The sequence below is a fragment of the Gossypium arboreum genome, chromosome 10 (assembly GCF_025698485.1).
Source record: "Gossypium arboreum isolate Shixiya-1 chromosome 10, ASM2569848v2, whole genome shotgun sequence".
Taxonomy (NCBI): domain Eukaryota; kingdom Viridiplantae; phylum Streptophyta; class Magnoliopsida; order Malvales; family Malvaceae; genus Gossypium; species Gossypium arboreum.
Window position 1 is genome coordinate 119,307,397 of NC_069079.1, and position 17,820 is coordinate 119,325,216.

Genomic DNA, 17,820 nt, shown 5'->3' on the forward strand with positions numbered 1-17,820 from the left:
TGGAGATAAAAGATCTCATTGTTAAATACCGCACGTCGATCTAAACGTATTCGACACTATACCATTCCAAAGAACCTATAAAGATGATTATGACATAAAATTTAAAATAACAATAATTAACAACTGTGGTTCGAGAATAGTATCCTTCAAAAAATCCCATCTAATTCTATCGTAATAGGAACTTTTGGTGAAAGGAAAAAAAATCATGAAAAAGAAAAGAGAAGAAATGAGAAACATAGAAAAAAAAAGAGAGAAAGAAGGAAAATAACAGGGGAAAGAAACGTAAGAAAGAAATTTGAGAGTTTCAATTGTCAAATAGGATGACACGTGGCAGCGCACTATTAGTTAGCACTGCCACATCAGCAAAAAAGTAACGGCGTTAGTTATAGATACCAAACTAGTGGACGAAAAAAAGTTCGGATATTAATCAAGGACAAAAAAACCATAAGTACCAATCTGGGATAAGTGAAAAAATTCAGGTACCAATCTTATATTTAACCCAAAATAAAAACATTTACTGTACAAATTACGATGTTTACCTCATCACTAACGGGAATATGTATGGATCGACAGAAGTGAAAGATAAAAATTTTAGCTTAAATATATTTTATATATTAAAATCACATACAAATATAATTGTCACAATTTTTTAAAATAAATTTTAGCTTAAATATTACATTTTTCAAAAGTTGATGAAAGAAACTCTCTCTCCGGTTGACTTTGTGATTGGAACGAACTCTGCGGGTTTAAATAGTGGTGTGGGTAGGGCAACAAAGAAGGTTAGATGATGTACGGATGTGTAGCACCCCAAACCCGGCCCAGACGTTATGGCCGGATCCGACATGCCACATCGAAGCGTTCGAAACATTTTATATTGTTGATCCAGAAAAACCTACTTAGTGTTTTAAAAGATAATTTCATTATAGGTTAAAGTGAATGGAAGTTGTGCACCAAGTAGGAAATCGGAAAAGAGGAGGTGAGTCTATCGGACTACTTAAATACCAAGCTCCCTTCGGATCCAATCCTAAACATGCACACCGCCATTGCCACACCTTAACGTCATGTATATTTCTAGGAAACCAATTTGATTAAGTCATTTTTAGGAAAAGTGATTAATTTTGGAAAATACTTTCATTGCGGAAGCTTTGCCTGTTGTCGTGTTATTTTGAAATCAATTGTTGTTTTTTTTTTTTGAAAACACACCCTAAAGCTATCCAATTTCAACAGTTAAAATAAGTAATACCTATCTTAGTAATACATATTAAAACCATCAAAAATAATTAAGCGGCCTTATTACATTTAAAAAACCCAAACTTCAATGTAAATAATACGATGTCCAGTTCACCAGAAGAAAACCAAAATTTCAGAACGGGTGACCACTCCGAATTCCCTCACAGATCCAAGCCCACTATGTTTGGGGATTTCCTGCGTGGATGAAAATAAAAGGGGTGAGTTTGAGGAAACTCAGTGTGTAAGGAAAACGCATTCAAAGCCCAAGTCAGCTCAAGCCTATTGGGCCTAAGCCCATTCAGGTAACAGTGGTCTTGGACGAGCCTTTTGATTATAATAAACGGGCCTTAGCCCTTATTCAGATAATGATGATGGCCCATAGGCCCATTTCAAAATACATGCAACATTAATAACATATGCAAGCCCATTTGGGAGACTTCTCAACCCACCAACCACTACACTCCACCCGTACCAGCCTTACACTCCATGTGGGGAATAGCTCAACCCACTCATTAACACTCCACAGCTTCTTGACCTTAACTTTGCTCAGTTAACGATAAATTGAGGCAAAGCCTCCAAGACGTGGACAAGCCACTTTCAATGCTTCCTCCGTCAATATCCCAATCCCATGCATCGATAATAACAACATGGCATGCGATAAATAACAACGATCAAACATGCATTTAGGTCAATTTAACCTAGGGGTATTTCGGTAATTTATCTACTAAGGGTAAAACTGTAAATTTTCCACTTTTAAAGGTATTTCAGTAATTTATCTATTTTAGGGTTTTTCATGCATATTTCTACTTTTCACGTACTAACAGAATCATGTACCGAGGGTTTTTACCGAATTGGGCCCGTTGGCCCATCATTCCAATTTTGGCCCATTAAGCCCAAAAATATCGAGGGCACAGAAATAATGCACTTTACAGTCCAAATTTTACAGCTTACCAAAAACATTAATCGATTTACCTCACGAGCATTCGCACATTCGCAAATCTACAAAATATCGGTTTTCGCATTTGACTTTTCGACTTTTGCCGATCCAGACTAAGAAAGAGGTGTTAGTTACACACATTTTGCGACGATATCTTGTGAGATCCACACACGAACCGCCTACAATTGGATTACTAACAAGTTAATCTAACTATTCAAATACAAACTACGTATTAACCCCTTACAATATTCGGCCAACCACACCTACAGATCATAGTAAGTTTATAAGAAATCAATAAGCAACTCATTAACAAATTTTTGTCAATGTTTACCACATAATCATAATTTCACTGCAAGCTGTCTTCCTGAGCAACAGTCACTAAATCATTTATAACTGGAGCTACTAAACTCCAAATCAAGTGCTGTTAATTTTCCCTAAAAATAGACTCATATATCTTCTATCCATAAAATTTTCAGAATTTTTGGTTCGATCAATCAATACCAGATTTTTCTCAAAGTTTCATATGTTTCACTGTTTGACTAATCTAATCACTCTTCATTAGAAATCAAATTTCTTATTGTATAGAATTCAAAATATGTTCTCGTTTATTTCATTTGAAACTAGACTCAACAAGCTTTAATTACATAATTTATTCAACTTCTAATTCATCTCCCACAATTTATGGTGATTTTCCAAAGTCACGTTCTTCTTCTTTGTCCCAAGCAGTTTATTACCAAATTCACTCTTTCACACATAAATTGCATGCATGTTATTTAAACATGTATATCACCAATCAATCATCACATATCTATGATTTTACTTAAGTATAATCTCCATTTCATCATTTTAAAGCACAACATGTTAGCGATTTTTCCTTTAGCATCTAAGGCACATGCATGTTCATTTGTTTGGCTCAACTTCACCTATCTTCCATTTTTCATCAAAAGAACATGAAACAACAACTATTTCCTTCATTTTAATTCATGACCAAATGCTCACAACACAACCAAAAACCAAAATATGCTTCAAGAGTTAAGGTAGAATCAAGAAGAACTCATGAGCATCAAGATAGAAGCAAACTACCATGAACTTACCTTCAATTTTCTTCCCCAAGTGACCAAACATTCAAGAGCTTTCTCCTCTCCTTTCTCTTCTCTAACTTTCGGCTATGATGAACAAAGATGGACAAAAATTTGTTCTTTTCACCCCTTTTTCTTTTAATAAAATTTCATATTTCATCCATTTAATTCTTTAATACAAAAGACATAAAATGCCAATCATGGAACATTTACCTAAACCATTATCATGGAACATTTACCTAATCCATTATCATGGACCATTTCCCTAACCCATTATCAATTTGTACCATGAATTATAGATATCAAGTGCTCATATTGTCTACAACAACATGATGATTGGCTACTTCATGTAAAATGGGAGGTTTGTCATGCAAATCCTCCTATTTTACACTCCTATTTATTTGGCCACTTCAATTTAGCCTATAACATTTTCAAACATTTTCACATAGGTTTTATTTCATAATTTCACCCCCTTTTTCTTATGGAACAAAAAAATTAACTAAAATTGTCGGTTCTATCTTAAGCTTGGGCCTTCTAGAGGCCCACTAACATAATTAAACCTATGCCAACATTCACAGAATTCTCGAAAATTGGGGCGTTACAGGATGAACCTTCAGACTCGACTGATCTAAATGTGGATGGAAATGGATAGGCTATACAGACTGAGATTGTGAATACGGAGAGGATATTTTATAAAACTAAATTGATTGGTGATCCGGTGAGTCATAATTTGATAGTAGATTTAGAGGAAGATTTTGAATTGCAAGATGGAGGCGTGACCACTGTGCTAATGGGTGGAGTTCCCTCGATTACTTTCTCCGATCGTGTTCAGTAATTTATAGCACGAAAAATCGCCCTAACTGTTATGGCGAAGCTATTGGGGAAGAAGGTAGGGTTTAATACATTGCTTAATAAGGTCTCTTTACTTTGGAAACCATGGGGTTGATTTCAATTGATGGATTTGGAAAACGATTTCTACCTCGTTCGTTTCCAGGATAAGGATGATTTTGACAGAATTCTAATAGATGGTCCATAGGTAATCTTTGGTCATTATCTAACGAGAAGACCTTGGTCCTTAAATTTCCAGGTTGCTAACACAGAATTAGATAATCAAATTATCTGGATAAGATTGCCTGGTTTACCAAAAGGATACTATTCAGAAATGCTACTTTGAACTATAGGGCAAACAATTAGGCTGATGATTAAAATTGATGAACATACAAATGTAGCAATACGAAGAAGGTTCGCTCAGTTGGCGGTGTGTGTAGATCTTAGGAAGTCTTTGATTTCTAAAGTTTGAATAAATGGTAAAACGCAAAAGGTCGAATACGAATCTCTGCCAAATATCTGTTTTACTTGTGGATTGTATGGGCATACAATTGCACTTTATTCAGAGGAAGAGACATGCATGATGGAAAACCCGATGGACACCACTGTACCAGTTACGGAGGAATTGGATCTGATTAATAGGGTTGAAAAGGAACCATTTGGTCCTTGGATGTTAATGGAACAAAAATAGATAGGAAGGTTTAAAGAGTCTACAATTGTGGCTAACGGTGGTCAAGACAACTGATTAAGGGGATCGTGTTTCTCTATTCTGGAAGAGGGCAGAATTGATAGTGCAGCTGTTAATCGTGGATTTGATTCTATTGATAAAGAAAAAAACAACAAGGTTAAGGTGGATTTGTCGAGATATGTGGAAGGGATGAGTTTGAAGGCAACTGATGATGTTAGTGAGAATAGGAAAATTGTTTCTAAGGTAAAACAGAAATAATAACTATGGCTAATGGGCATAGGAAAAATCTACAAATATTGAGCAAATTTGGTGAAATCGGGCTTTGATGGGCTGTTTGGTAATTTGAAGACCCAAGTTGTGAATTTTAAAACAAACCTAAATAGAAATAAACACAAAGGTTATCATTTTGTTACTGCACATGAATTAGGTTTGGGAAAGAAAATGAAATGTTTCAGTCTAGTGTTACGGGAAATGAGAGTATGGGAAGAGAAATAGAGGTCATTGTAGAGGAGGACATGCACTGTAAGAAACTTCTTGATATCGGGCCGACGAATTATGATCAACCTACGGTGGGAATTTCAATGGTTATGGAAGATATCATTCAAGCCATTGAAACTTCCTCTCAGCAAAACAAACCATAGGATCCATCGAATTCTTTGATAGTTGGTATGGAAGCAGAAATGAATCAGAAAATGGAGGTAAGTCGTTCATTCCTCAGCCATTAATTTGATTGTGGGTTTCGACTATCTACTATTTATGGTTATAGATTCTAAGTTGATTTTTTAAATTGTTAAGGAACGGGGCATCCCCAATTCCATAAATTTATTAGTGAATATAGAAATGAGTTTGACCCTGATTTTTTTATTTTTTTTTGAAATGCGAATTAGTGGTGAGCGTACTACAGTAATTATAAGTAGAGTTGGTTTTCCGAACTCATGTAAGGTTGAAGCGGAAGGCTTTGCAGGGGGAATTTGGGTTTTCTGAAAAGATACTGTACATGTTGAAATTCTTGATTTACAACCTCAAGCAATTCATATGAGGACCTGAGGTACTCATTATTCTTCTCAATTTCTTTGTACAACTATCTATGCTAGTGCTCAACCGACAAAAAGAAAGATGTTGTGGGAATATTTGGGTCATTGGCAGAACAAATTATTGAGCCTTGGGTTATTACTGGAGATTTCAATGCTATTTTAGATTCTTCAGAACAGATTGGTGGTGCAGATTCGACAAAAAATGGATGTCTGTATTTTTTGGAATTCATGTTTAATTACAGCATCCATGATTTAGGCTTTTGTGGGTCACAATTTACTTGGAGTAGAGGGGTCTATCTCAGTGGTTAGATCGAGTAGTGGGTAATGCAACTTTGTTCTCCTTTGTGCCGAATTGTTATGTTCTAAACCTTTATCGTCTAAAATCTAATCATCATCTGATTTTACTTTACTTAAAGCTGAAGCAAAGAAGAGGAGTTAGACCCTTTCGTTGTTTGGAGAGTTGGATGTTACATGCAAATTTTAAAGGGTTGTTTTCTCAGAATTAGAGGAATGATGTTTCCATAATAGACAATTTAAATTAGTTTCAAGTAAATGTTCAATACTAGAATAAGCCAGTTTACGGTAATATCTTTCAAAGAAAGCGCCAGTTAATTTCAAAACTTAAATGGGTGCAGCATATTTTAGAATTAAGATACTCTCAGTACCTTTGTAATAGAGAGTTGGAAACGAGATAAGAAGTGGAGGAAATTTTGCATCATGAGGTATTATTATGGTTCCAAAAATCAAAATCTAATTGGATTGTGAAGGGAGACAGGAATACCAAAATTTTTTCATAGTCATACATTAGCTAGGGACATAATAACAGAATTATGGATCTCAAAATTGATGGTGATGAGTGGCGTTTTCAGTCGACGGAGCTTAAGAAACATGTTGTAGAGTTTTTCAAAAATCTTTATTTTATAGATTACATTGTCCATAGTGGTCTTTTGTGTAGAGGGCATTTCCCCGTATTATTGCAAATAGATAAAAAGAACCTTAGTATAGTGGTCTCGAATATAGAGATTCGTAAGGCAGTGTTTGATATGACGCCACTTAAAGTACCTGAAATTGATGGATTTTATAGAAAATTCTACTAATCACAATGGGCTATTGTAGGGCCGGTGGTGTATAGAATGGTTTAGCGGGTTATAGAGGGGCATCTTTTGGATCAAAGATTGAATAAAACATTACTTGTTCTTATTCTAAAAGTTCAAGGATCTGAGAGGGTTTCGCAGTTTAGACCTTTTAGTCTATGTACAGTTTACAAAATTATCACGAAAGCTATTGTTAATAGATTAAGACTGTTAATAATGAAACTGGTTAGTCAAAATCAAGCCAGCTTTGTGATGGGAAGAAATATTTCGGACAATATTATTGTCACTCAGGAAGTTGTTCATTCTATGAAAAACTTTAAAGGAAAGAAGTTTGAGATGATCTTCAAAATCGATTTAGAAAAGGCGTATGACAAATTAAGGTGGGATTTCCTAAAAGAAATGTTGTCTACTGTTAGTTTTTCGACTACTCTAATTTCTGTTATCCTTAACTGTGTGTCATCATCATCTTTTCAAGTTCTTTGGAATGAAATGATGGCTGAGGCTTTCAAACCCTTCTCGTGGTATCCGACAAGCAAATCCCCTATCGCCTTATTTATTTGTTCTGTGTATAAAGTTGATGGGGCATCTAATCAATAAAGAGGTTAATAAAAAAAGATGGGTTCCGTTGAGCTTGTCTAAGAAGGGGTAGAATCTTTCTTATTTATTTTTTGCAGACGACTTCTTGTTATACTACGAGGCTAATTTGGGAAAAGCTGATATTGTTACTGATATTCTAAATAAATTTTGCTACTACTCGGGACAGAAGGTGAAAAAAGCTAAATTCTAAATCTTTTTTCACCTAATGTTCTAGATGAATTATCTTCAGCTATTTGTAGGAAAATGGAGTTTGTGTGCACTGATGATCTAAGGAAGTACCTTGGCATGCCGATTTTACATGGAAGAGTTGGTATTCAGTCATTTGAGTTTGTTGTGAAGAAGGTCTGTGACAAGTTGAATGACTGGGTTGCAAAGAGGCTTTTGTTGGCCGGTCGGGTTACGCTAGCAAAAGTAGTACTCCTGTCTATTTTAAACTATTTCATGGCAACGGCCCAGTTACCGGTTTTAGCCTGTAGAGAAATTGAAATATTGGCTCAGAATTTCATTTGGGGATCTACGGTTGAGATAAGAAAACCGACACTAATTCATTGGGATGTTTGTTGTACTCCTATGGTTGTGGGTAGGCTTGGTATACGTAGCTTAATGGACCAAAATAAAATTTTCTTATTGAAATTAGGATTCCAGTTGCTTATGAAGACAAAAGCCTTATGGGTACAAGTTGTGAAAAACAAGTATAGTTTGTATAGAGTTTTACCAACTGATATCTCAAGAAATAATTGTTCATTCTTTTGAAGGTCGCTCATAAAATTTTGGCCAAAAGTACTTGAAAATGTTTATTGGGCAATAGAGGATGGGTGTCTGATGAATTTTTAGAATGACCTTTGGGTCCTTCAGGTGGGCATTTTGAAAACATAACATACTGGAGGGTCAAGATTGGATGATACTCTTCAAGTCAGTGATTTGGTGGATGATAATGGTAATTAGGATTGGAGATATCTAAGAAATTTACTTCTTGATAATATTATTTTGCAAATAGGCACAATAGTCCCATCTTCGTTGGATGCTAGGCCAGATTGTCTTGTATAGAAATGGGTGACTGGAGGAATGTTCTCTGTATCTGAAACTTTTAAGGAACTCCATCAGTTTGATTTGGGTGTCAATGTACGTAGTTGGAAAATGATCTGGGAAGCAAGAGTGCCTCAAAAAGTTAGAATGTTCATGTGAACTCTATGGCATGAGAGAATTTTGACTAATAATGAAAGGGTAATGAGACACATGACAAATGATAGAAGTTGTGGGAGGTGTAACCATGTTGATGAATCAGGTATCCATGCTTTACGTGATTGCAGTTTCGCTAAAGCGGTGTGATTGTCGATTGTGCCGAAAAATAATCAAGTACAATTTTTCTCCTTTTCGTTTCAAGACTGGTTGCTGTGGAATTTACAAGTTATAGGTATTTATAATTATCATGTTATTGAATGGAAAATGTTCTTCCCAATAATTTTTTGGCTATTATGGGAAAATAAGAACACGTATTTGTTTTCGACGGGCCATAGTTGTGGTCAGGAAATTGTGGATACAGGCATAAGTTGGGCAAGAAATTATAAGTGGTTGAACAGAGCACGATTGCATGACAGTTCAAGGTGACAACCAATCAGTGGGCATGTTTGACTAGAGGATGGATTAAACTTAATACGGATGGAGCTGTATCGAGAAATAGCTCATTTGCAAGCATTGGGGGAGTGTTTAGAAGTGTCGACAGCAAGTGGTTAGGTGGTTTTTTGATGAAGTTAGGAAAGGATTCAATTTTTAAGATTGAGGCAAAAGCCTTACTTGAAGGCCTACTTATATCATGGAGGAAAAGTTATCAACAGTTGGAAGTGGAATGTGATAATGCTCTCTTAGTTGAATTGATTTTAGCTGGCGGAGTTGCATATAGTCATTTGACTGAAATGTATCTTATCCATCATTTATTGAGTCGAAATTGGAAAGTCCTTGTTCGTCATATTCTGATGTCGCAAACTATAGTAGCTAATCATATGGCCAAGTGTATGATGACTAATTCTACAAAAATTCATTGGTTTGAAAAACCCCCCGCAATCAGTTAAAAGTTTAATTAAGGCATATTATGTTCTTACTTTAAGTCACTAGTGTAATTTTTTGAATTTTTCACTTTAAGATATCATTTTTCCAAAAAAATTATAAAAGTAAAAGTTAAAAATAATTTAAAATTTTCGGTTTAAAAATATGATTAATTTAAAAAAGTTACTTTGGATTTGAAATTATGATTTGATGGAGCTAGAATTAGATTTCCGACGCTTGGTTAGGGGGGAAAACTGTTTATTTCCCACATTAAAACTTTGACTCTTCGTTTCTATCAATTTTACAGCCCATTTGAAAAGAAAACCTTCTGAAATCAGTCCTTCACCCCCCTTTTTCTTTCCCTATAAAACCATCAAACAAACAAACAAGTAGCATCCCCCCCCCCCCCACTCTCTCTCTCTCTTAATGGCACCAAAGCGTTCAAACCCTGTTGAAGTCCCAGCACCCGCTTTTTCATCTGAAGAAGATGAAAAGGTGACTTCTTCTGAGGAAGTAGAAGAAGAAGGGTCTTCAACTGAGGAAGAAGGTGAGGAAGACTCCAAAACCAAGCCTACTCCATTGATCCACAATACCCCACCACCCAGAAAGCTTGAAACAGCTAATGATGAATCTGATGAATCCGGTTCTGATTCCGAATCTGAATCCGACACCGCTCTACCGGTTGCTATTGCGACGAAACCCGGATCGAATAAGCCCTTGGCTTCTTCATCTAAACGGCCTGGGGAGTCTGGGTTGGATGCCAAAGAAGGGAAACGACCCAAGAAGAAGGTTGGGGGAGAAGGGATGGCTACTGCACCTGTTGTGGAGGAGGTGAAAAGGACTGGTGAAGATGCAAAGAAGCTGCTGTTCCAGCGGTTGTTCAGTGAAGATGATGAGATTGCTTTGTTGAAAGGTATGTTGGATTATTCTGCTAAAACAGGGGCTGACCCTCATACTGATATGAATGGGTTTTATGACTTCGTTAAGAAATCGATTCATACTAATGTTAGCAAAGTACAATTGATGGATAAGGTTAGAAGACTAAAGAAAAAATTCAAAAACAATGTTGGTAAAAATAAGAAGGGTGAGGATCCAACTTTCTCTAAAGCCCATGAACAAAAAGCTTTTGAGTTGTCGAAAAAGATTTGGGGAGTTAGTGGAAAAGTTGAGTCTTCAACTGCCAAGTCGAATGGGAAAGCCAAGGGGAATAACAAGGCAGTGGCAGCATTGAAAGCTGAGTTGCCTTCTTCATCCGATAAGAAAACAGACAATGCGGTGCCAATAGAGGTCGATAATGTGGTGTCTAAGAGTTCCAGTAGTTTGCTTGATATGAAATTTAGTGTCTCTGACACGGAAGTAGGAGTTGTAAAGGTCGGGTTGGATATGGTTGATGGTGAAAAGAAGGCTGCTTTGGAGGCAAAATGGAGGAAATTGCAAATGGCGCAGTTGGACTTGTTTGTTGAGCGAACTGAATTTGTGACTGAGCAAGCTAAGTTGGCGCTGAAATATTACAAGTCCGAAGACGAATAGATTGGCAAGCAATGAAATTTTTTAACTTCTGTGATTATTAGGTAAGTAAGATGCCTTTGGTAACTTTAGGATGGTATTTTTGTCTTGCACAGAGATTAACTTATGCTGTTCAGCATATTTGGAAGTGCTTAATCCTTTTGTTTCATGTTATGGTAATATATTTTGTTTGTTGGTCTGCTGCAACCCTCTATTGACCCTGATTCGGTGCTTACTTTACTTCTTAAACTGCTGCTGCCATCTCTCTTAATTTACTTTTTAAATTGCTTCACCTCCAAGGTATTGCTATTTTTCTGCCATTTTCCAAAAATTCCTCACTTGTAAATCAATCTTTTTTTGGTTCCAAAATTGCTACACCTTGTTGTACAAATCAGGTACTGAACATGTTCAAACATCTGCTGCTATTTGGCTTAATTTAATGCCGCTTTACCATCTCATTGTTCACCCATTGTTTCCATTCAAATTGTTTTGAATTGTCATTGCACATGCTGCTAATTGCTTCATCGTTTGCCTCAAAAATCCAAAAAAATGGTGATTCTTCCTTCAAGGCTTGCTTCCATAGCTGGATTGAATCGATTGAGGCCATTGTTGCACCAACCGAAATTCTTGGCACAAGGTACTGCTTTTTTGCTTTTCAATTGGTTACTGTGTGCTTGCCGACCAGCAGTTATTTGCTTTCATCATTAACCTTCAGTTGGCTCTCCAAATCACTACTGCTCCAAAATGAGCCAGTACAACAGCCTTAGCAGAAACACCAATGGCTACAAGTTGTACCAATTAATTGTTGTAATAGTGGGATCATGACCATGCAAACGTAATTAAAGTGAAGATTTAGATTTAGGCTTAGGTAGGTACATAAAGCCCCTACATCGCCGCCATGGAAACTACAACACCCTCACCTCATTTATGAAAAAACCAGCTCTCCCTCTTTCTAAATTCCAACAAAACAAGAAATAAATAAATAAATAAATTTATCTGTATCCACTCAAAGGTTTCTCTTACACTTCCAATCTATCTAATCCAACTATAACGTTTTCTTTTTTTAATAAAAAATGTCCAACCTACGTTCTCTATTCTTCCATGTCCCATTTCCTTATTCGGCATTGCACCCCAAATCCCGTTCCTACTTTTTCTGACTGCAGGTGTCTAGGAATCTGAATTTTTTTTAAAAAGCTTCTTTTTTCTTTTTCCCATAATTATCTTTAATTCAATTCAAATCTCATCACTGATAATAAAATAAAATTCATTAACTCAAAATATTTTTATTCGATTTGATTCAATTAAATGCTCACTTCTATTAACATGTCAAGTTACTATTTGGATATACTGAGTCATAAAATAATAAATGTTGTTTAAATTCATATTGAAGTTTTAAAATTAAAAAATATAAAAATTAAAATTGATTAAATTAAAGGACAATGACTAACTAAAAAAAATTATCTCAAAATTCTCTAAAACTCATTATTTTCCCTCATTCTACAAACCCTAATCCCATTCCAACTACTCTCAAATTTTACTACAATTCCATTATCACGTAAGTGTGTATTTTGGCAAATATAAGTTGTGGTGCATATAGTTACACTATGGCTTAGATTTGGCGGTATTAAAAATAACTATTTATGCAATAAGTACATACTTATTTACAATTTAATCTATATATTTTAAATATATTTTACATCAAACTTGAATAAACATTTAATACCTAAATTGATAGCCAAACTAAAGGACTTAATTGATATATATAAATATTTTGAAATTCACTAAAATATTTTAAAGTTAAGGGCCAATTTAAAATTTAAACAATAAATTAGGGACATTTGGTGCAATTGACCCAAGTATAAACATTAAATTATGCATACATTACTATATATCGTAGTGAATTGGTAGTGATTGAATCTTAACTTGATTAGTATCGACATTCTTATTAGTGTAGGAGGATGTGAGTTTTAAATGCGCTGAAACGCATTATTCACCTATTTAAAGTTTAGGATAAGCAATAGATAGTTCCATACATTATATATAAAAAAAACTTATATTATAAAAATCTATAATAAGATTAATGTTAAAAGAAAACCGAATAAATAATTTAAGCATGACAATAACAAGAATACCATATATACCTACTACATATAATTTATATAAAATTTGTATAATATAAAGTCTAGTTCAAAACACCAATACTTAAATCTTAGCTTCAATGGAAGAGATGAAATCTTTGATTCTTCCCCATTCAGCCTCAACACTCTTCTCTTCTTCCTCACCAACCTTGGCAGTAGCCTCACACTCTGCCAATTCTTTTCCCAATGCATCCAACTCCATTTTCATTTCCTTGCAACTTCTGTATATCCCCTTTCGTTCAGCCAACATCTTCTCCTTTCTCTTTTGTGCTTCCTCAACTTCCTCACGGAGGGCAGCAAGTATTTGATCCACCTGTTTCACCTCTGTTTCGACCTCCTTATATCTGATTAGGCTACTCTCCAAATTACAAGTCATCGTCTGCTTGATAGATTCCTTGGCGGTAAGTTGATCCTTGTCCTGCACTGCTTTCGCTGCTCGGTTAGCTAGTTCTTTCAATCTTTCCTCCAAGTCCAACAACTCATTCTTTTGCTCAATTGTAAGGGTGGTGGAGGAACCATCAAACCTAGCTAGGATCATGATGGCCTGCTTAAGTGGAGAAAACTTCCCTGAATCGTTAAGATTAACGGGGGTTGTATTCAAGGCTTCTTTTATTTTAGCCAGTGCTTCCTTTGCTTCTTCTTTAGAATAAAGCATTCTAGAGCTTGAAAGCTCGGACTCTAAGCTAGTGAAGAATGTGTTCATATCTTCCTCAGCAGGTTCTTCAGGTTCAGTGGCCTGAAATGGTGGAAAAGAAAAGCAATAATAAGATATATATATATATATGCATTAATATTAACTGATTTAGCTAACGTACCACAGTCTGGCTAGAAGACTGAGCTGGTGAAGGAAGTGTCATTTCTACTGGTTTGGTTGTAGGAGTTTTCTGGTTGTCCATGACTGCCTTAACACAATCAGCTTCCTTGGCCTTAAGTTCATCCCAATCAGTTTCGACTATAAATTCACGGGAAATAAAATCTAGAGTCTTATCAGTACAAACGTATACTTCAACCAAGCATTCATCATTAAGGAGATAGCCTCTTTTAGGGTTGTGTAATTCAGTAAGACATAAGAATGTAGTGAAGCCCCAATCAGCCTCCCTCGCGTTGAAACAATGCTGAGTGACTGCCAAAAACAACAGTGCCTTATCATCAACAACCAGTTCAGTACAGAAGCTGACAGACTCTACGAAGAAAGGATGTCATAGATAACATAGTTGGCATCTGGACTTCAACAGTTTTGACCATACCTACGCCTCAAACAAGCTGAGCTTTTAGGTAATATGAATTCAAAGCTTCCTGTATAAACCCCAAAACTTCTTCGTAATGGCTCTTCCATGCTTCATTACATTTTATATTGTCATTTGGTTCTAGTCTGTCATTTCTATTCCTATGTATGCTTGTACGTGGAAAGCTCAAGCATTCCCCAATGAGACAGAGCCCCAGCTGAACATACAAAATAAATGCAAAACAAAACAAGAGGAAGCAATAGCCATTGTTTTCCTAAAGCTTTGACAAATGACACGTAACCGAGTAAATAACAAAAAGAGTCGAATTACACAATTGGATCACGCAGTCACTCTTAAAATCTAGCATTCAGCATATCAGTGACCCTTCCCTTATTCCTATATTATGGCTATCTTATATAGGTTCTTTAAACCCATTAAATAACATCCCTTGTTTGTACTAAAAAATTGTGATTGCTGCAAAAAATAACAATATACCTCTTGTACTGGAAGTTTCACGATCAAATTGATCGATGACTCCGAATCCGACTTGGGCATATTTACTCCATCCGAAAGGCAAAGTAGCTGAATCTGCAACATCTAAATAAATTGACAAATGATCCACATGGTTCCCCTTGGGGAAGATAAGAATTCGCCTGCCAAATAAGTTTGTAAATCAGAGTGGAAATAAAAACATAAAGCAACAACAAGTAGAAGAAGATCAAAGTTACCATTTGTAGCCATCAACAGTAAAAACTTCAGAGTAGAGCTTTTTGACCTCAAGACTGGAGAAATTCTGAATCCTCCATGTGAACTTCTTTATTTTTACATCAATATCCATAGATTGAAACTTACTATCCACTGCACTCAAAATCTTAAACATTACAAAACATACATAATAATAGAAGAAAGGATTATAAGTAGAAGCTATATACCTGCCATGACGAGAGAATGTGGTGCTACCTGCAGTGCAGAAACCTGGAGGGGAAGAAGATTCAGGGTTCCTTAGAGTTCCAAGTTTGATTAAATATTGATAAGTCCTTTTCTTTTGTCAAAAGTCTAGTTGACTTAAACTACTTAGCCTTTAAGCTATCGTTTATTTTTTTTCTTTTACTATTTATAAAAATTAATAGAAAGTTAAGTAAATAATTTTATATTTACTTAAAAATAAAAATGAATTGCAATTCTATCACCAAAATTATCAATGTTGATTTTTTTTTCCTTATATATAAAAAAACCCTTAAAAAAATGCAAACAAAAAATTAATTAAACCCCTCCGTTAATAATTTCTGTCGTTGACTACGTTGATTGTTAAAATAAATTGATAGACCAATCAAATAGTGACTCGTGACAACTTTTGGTTTAAACTAATATTTTCCTTAAAAATCATAAAAAATAAAAATTATAAAAAGATATTAAAATTTATATAAACTTATAAATATTATAAAAATATAAAAATTAATGAAACCTATTTAAAACAAAATATATACTAGAATTCTTTAAAAATTATTAAAATTATATAAACTTATAAAATTATAAAACAATCATAAAAACTTGAGTTAGACCAATTAGCCCAAAATCGCAAGTTTACCAATAAGAGAAAAATCATTAGATTGGTTGATCTAGGAACTAGACGATTAAATCGATTTTTATTTTATTTTTAATAGTTTTTATCAAACCAAAATTTTATTATCCAACTATTATCATGTGTCATAATGAAATATTTTGACCAAGGTTTCAACAATTGAACAGCTAGTCGAATCTGTCAAGCCCTTGATTTTATAGTTCGACTAGTTCATCTAGTTCAATTAAATAAAACATTAAAAATAAAAACATATAATAAAAAATTTGATCAATCATCTGGTTTTCAGATCAACCGATCTAATGACTTTCTCCAGATTGATACCCTTCCGATTTCGGTCTAATCAGTCCAACCAATTGATCCAGTCCAATTTAAGTTTTTATGATTTTTTTTATAATTTTTATAAATTTAAAATTGGACCTTGTTAAATTAAAATTAGATAGGACATTTTTAAAAGACATTGGAAAATTAAAAACAATTCAAATTGACTCAAAACCTATTAGGCTTAAAACAAATTTAGACTCTTAATTTGGGCTAATTTTAAATTTTATTTGGATTTTTTAAAAATTAATTTGCTTCTAAAAAATCTATTTGAGTTTCTAAAGCAAATCAATTAGGACTTTTTTAAAAACAGATTTGACAACAAAATTTTCAAAACAAAATTCCAAATGAATTTAGGTTTTGAGTAGCAAATTTAAAGAAAATAAGATTGGGTTTTGAAAAACAATTAAATTGGGTCTTAGCCTTAATATCAAGCCCAAAAGGATCTGAAAACCCAAAAGGATTTTTACTTGAAATTCATTTGATTTTTGGGTAAACCATACAAATGGTCACACAACTATGCACGTATTCCTATTTTGGTCACTAAACTTTAAAAATTTTTAATTTAAACACTGACATTTGAATTTGTTCCTGTTTTGATCAGCCACCATTAAATTGGTAACGGTATAATAACACATTTAATCCTCAATACTTATATATTCTAGCGATTTGATCTTAATTATAAATAATTCAATAAATTTAACCCTTTACGTTTACAAATTCTATCAATTTGATTATCAAACTTACTAATCAAAGTTTTCAACTTTTATAAAAGTGTGAACCCCAAAAAAGAAAAAAAAATTCTCTCAACTAACAAGTTGTTTTCCGAGCCAATTCTTGATACCAATAAGTTTCTATTGAAAAATATTTATAGTGTTGGTATTTTATAGCGTTGGTGTTGGAACATCTTTTGTTATTGTTTGGAACAATATAAGTTTTTTGGCCCTTAAACTTGGTTATTAGGTTCAATTTTGAAATTATGTCACATCATTACTTGAAAATTAATATATATATATATATATATATATATATATAATTTTAGGTGATAATATGGTATAACCTTAGAGAGTCGCATATAGATTTTAATAGTCGAACCAATAATTCAATCAGTCAAACTTTTTGTTCTCGATTCAATTGGTTTGATCAGTTTAGTTGCTAGACCAATAATTATTAACGTGACATTAAACTATTGAAAATGGATAATATCCCTATTTCATAAAATCCTTTCTCTATTGTGGAATTCAAATCTTCGTTTTCAAACAAATCCCAACATCGGTGTTATAAAATAAAAGAAATTTAGCTAGAAATATAAAGAAAAAAAGAATGCTATAAAAGGCCATAATAGAGAATATAATTCTACTTTATGTTTTTCATTCACTTGACTCACCTATGTGTTGGGGTAAAAAACAATGATAAACTTTACAAAATTAAAGATAAATAAAGGAGATAAATTAATACATAAAGATAAATAAATGATTTATCTTAGATAAAAAGTAATTTATCTCCTATTATATGTATAT

The 17,820-nt window shown here is 34.1% G+C and overlaps 2 protein-coding genes across 3 annotated transcripts; one reads left to right on the forward strand and one right to left on the reverse strand.

Annotated features, from left to right (window-relative positions):
* The first annotated feature begins 3,824 nt into the window (after positions 1–3,824).
* On the forward strand, positions 3,825–11,243 carry LOC108489642 (probable transcription factor At1g61730). Of its 2 annotated transcripts, none has more exons than XM_053019661.1 (2): positions 3,825–5,460; positions 5,650–11,243. In XM_053019661.1, exon 2 carries the CDS (start codon positions 9,957–9,959, stop codon positions 11,058–11,060), a length of 1,104 nt encoding a protein of 367 aa, XP_052875621.1. In that variant the 5' UTR covers positions 3,825–5,460; positions 5,650–9,956; the 3' UTR covers positions 11,061–11,243. The 2 variants fall into 2 exon arrangements, with proteins under 2 accessions (XP_052875621.1, XP_052875620.1); XM_053019660.1 differs by having other exon boundaries at positions 3,825–4,135; positions 4,334–11,243.
* A 1,827-nt stretch (positions 11,244–13,070) lies between these two features.
* Positions 13,071–15,477, reverse strand: LOC108487591 (MATH domain and coiled-coil domain-containing protein At3g58270-like). The gene is made up of 5 exons (XM_017791964.2): positions 15,333–15,477; positions 15,129–15,258; positions 14,896–15,053; positions 13,990–14,297; positions 13,071–13,910 (listed from the first exon to the last, which is right to left on the reverse strand). Exons 1-5 carry the CDS (start codon positions 15,337–15,339, stop codon positions 13,239–13,241), a joined length of 1,275 nt encoding a protein of 424 aa, XP_017647453.1. The 5' UTR covers positions 15,340–15,477; the 3' UTR covers positions 13,071–13,238.
* Between the last annotated feature and the right edge of the window lie 2,343 nt (positions 15,478–17,820).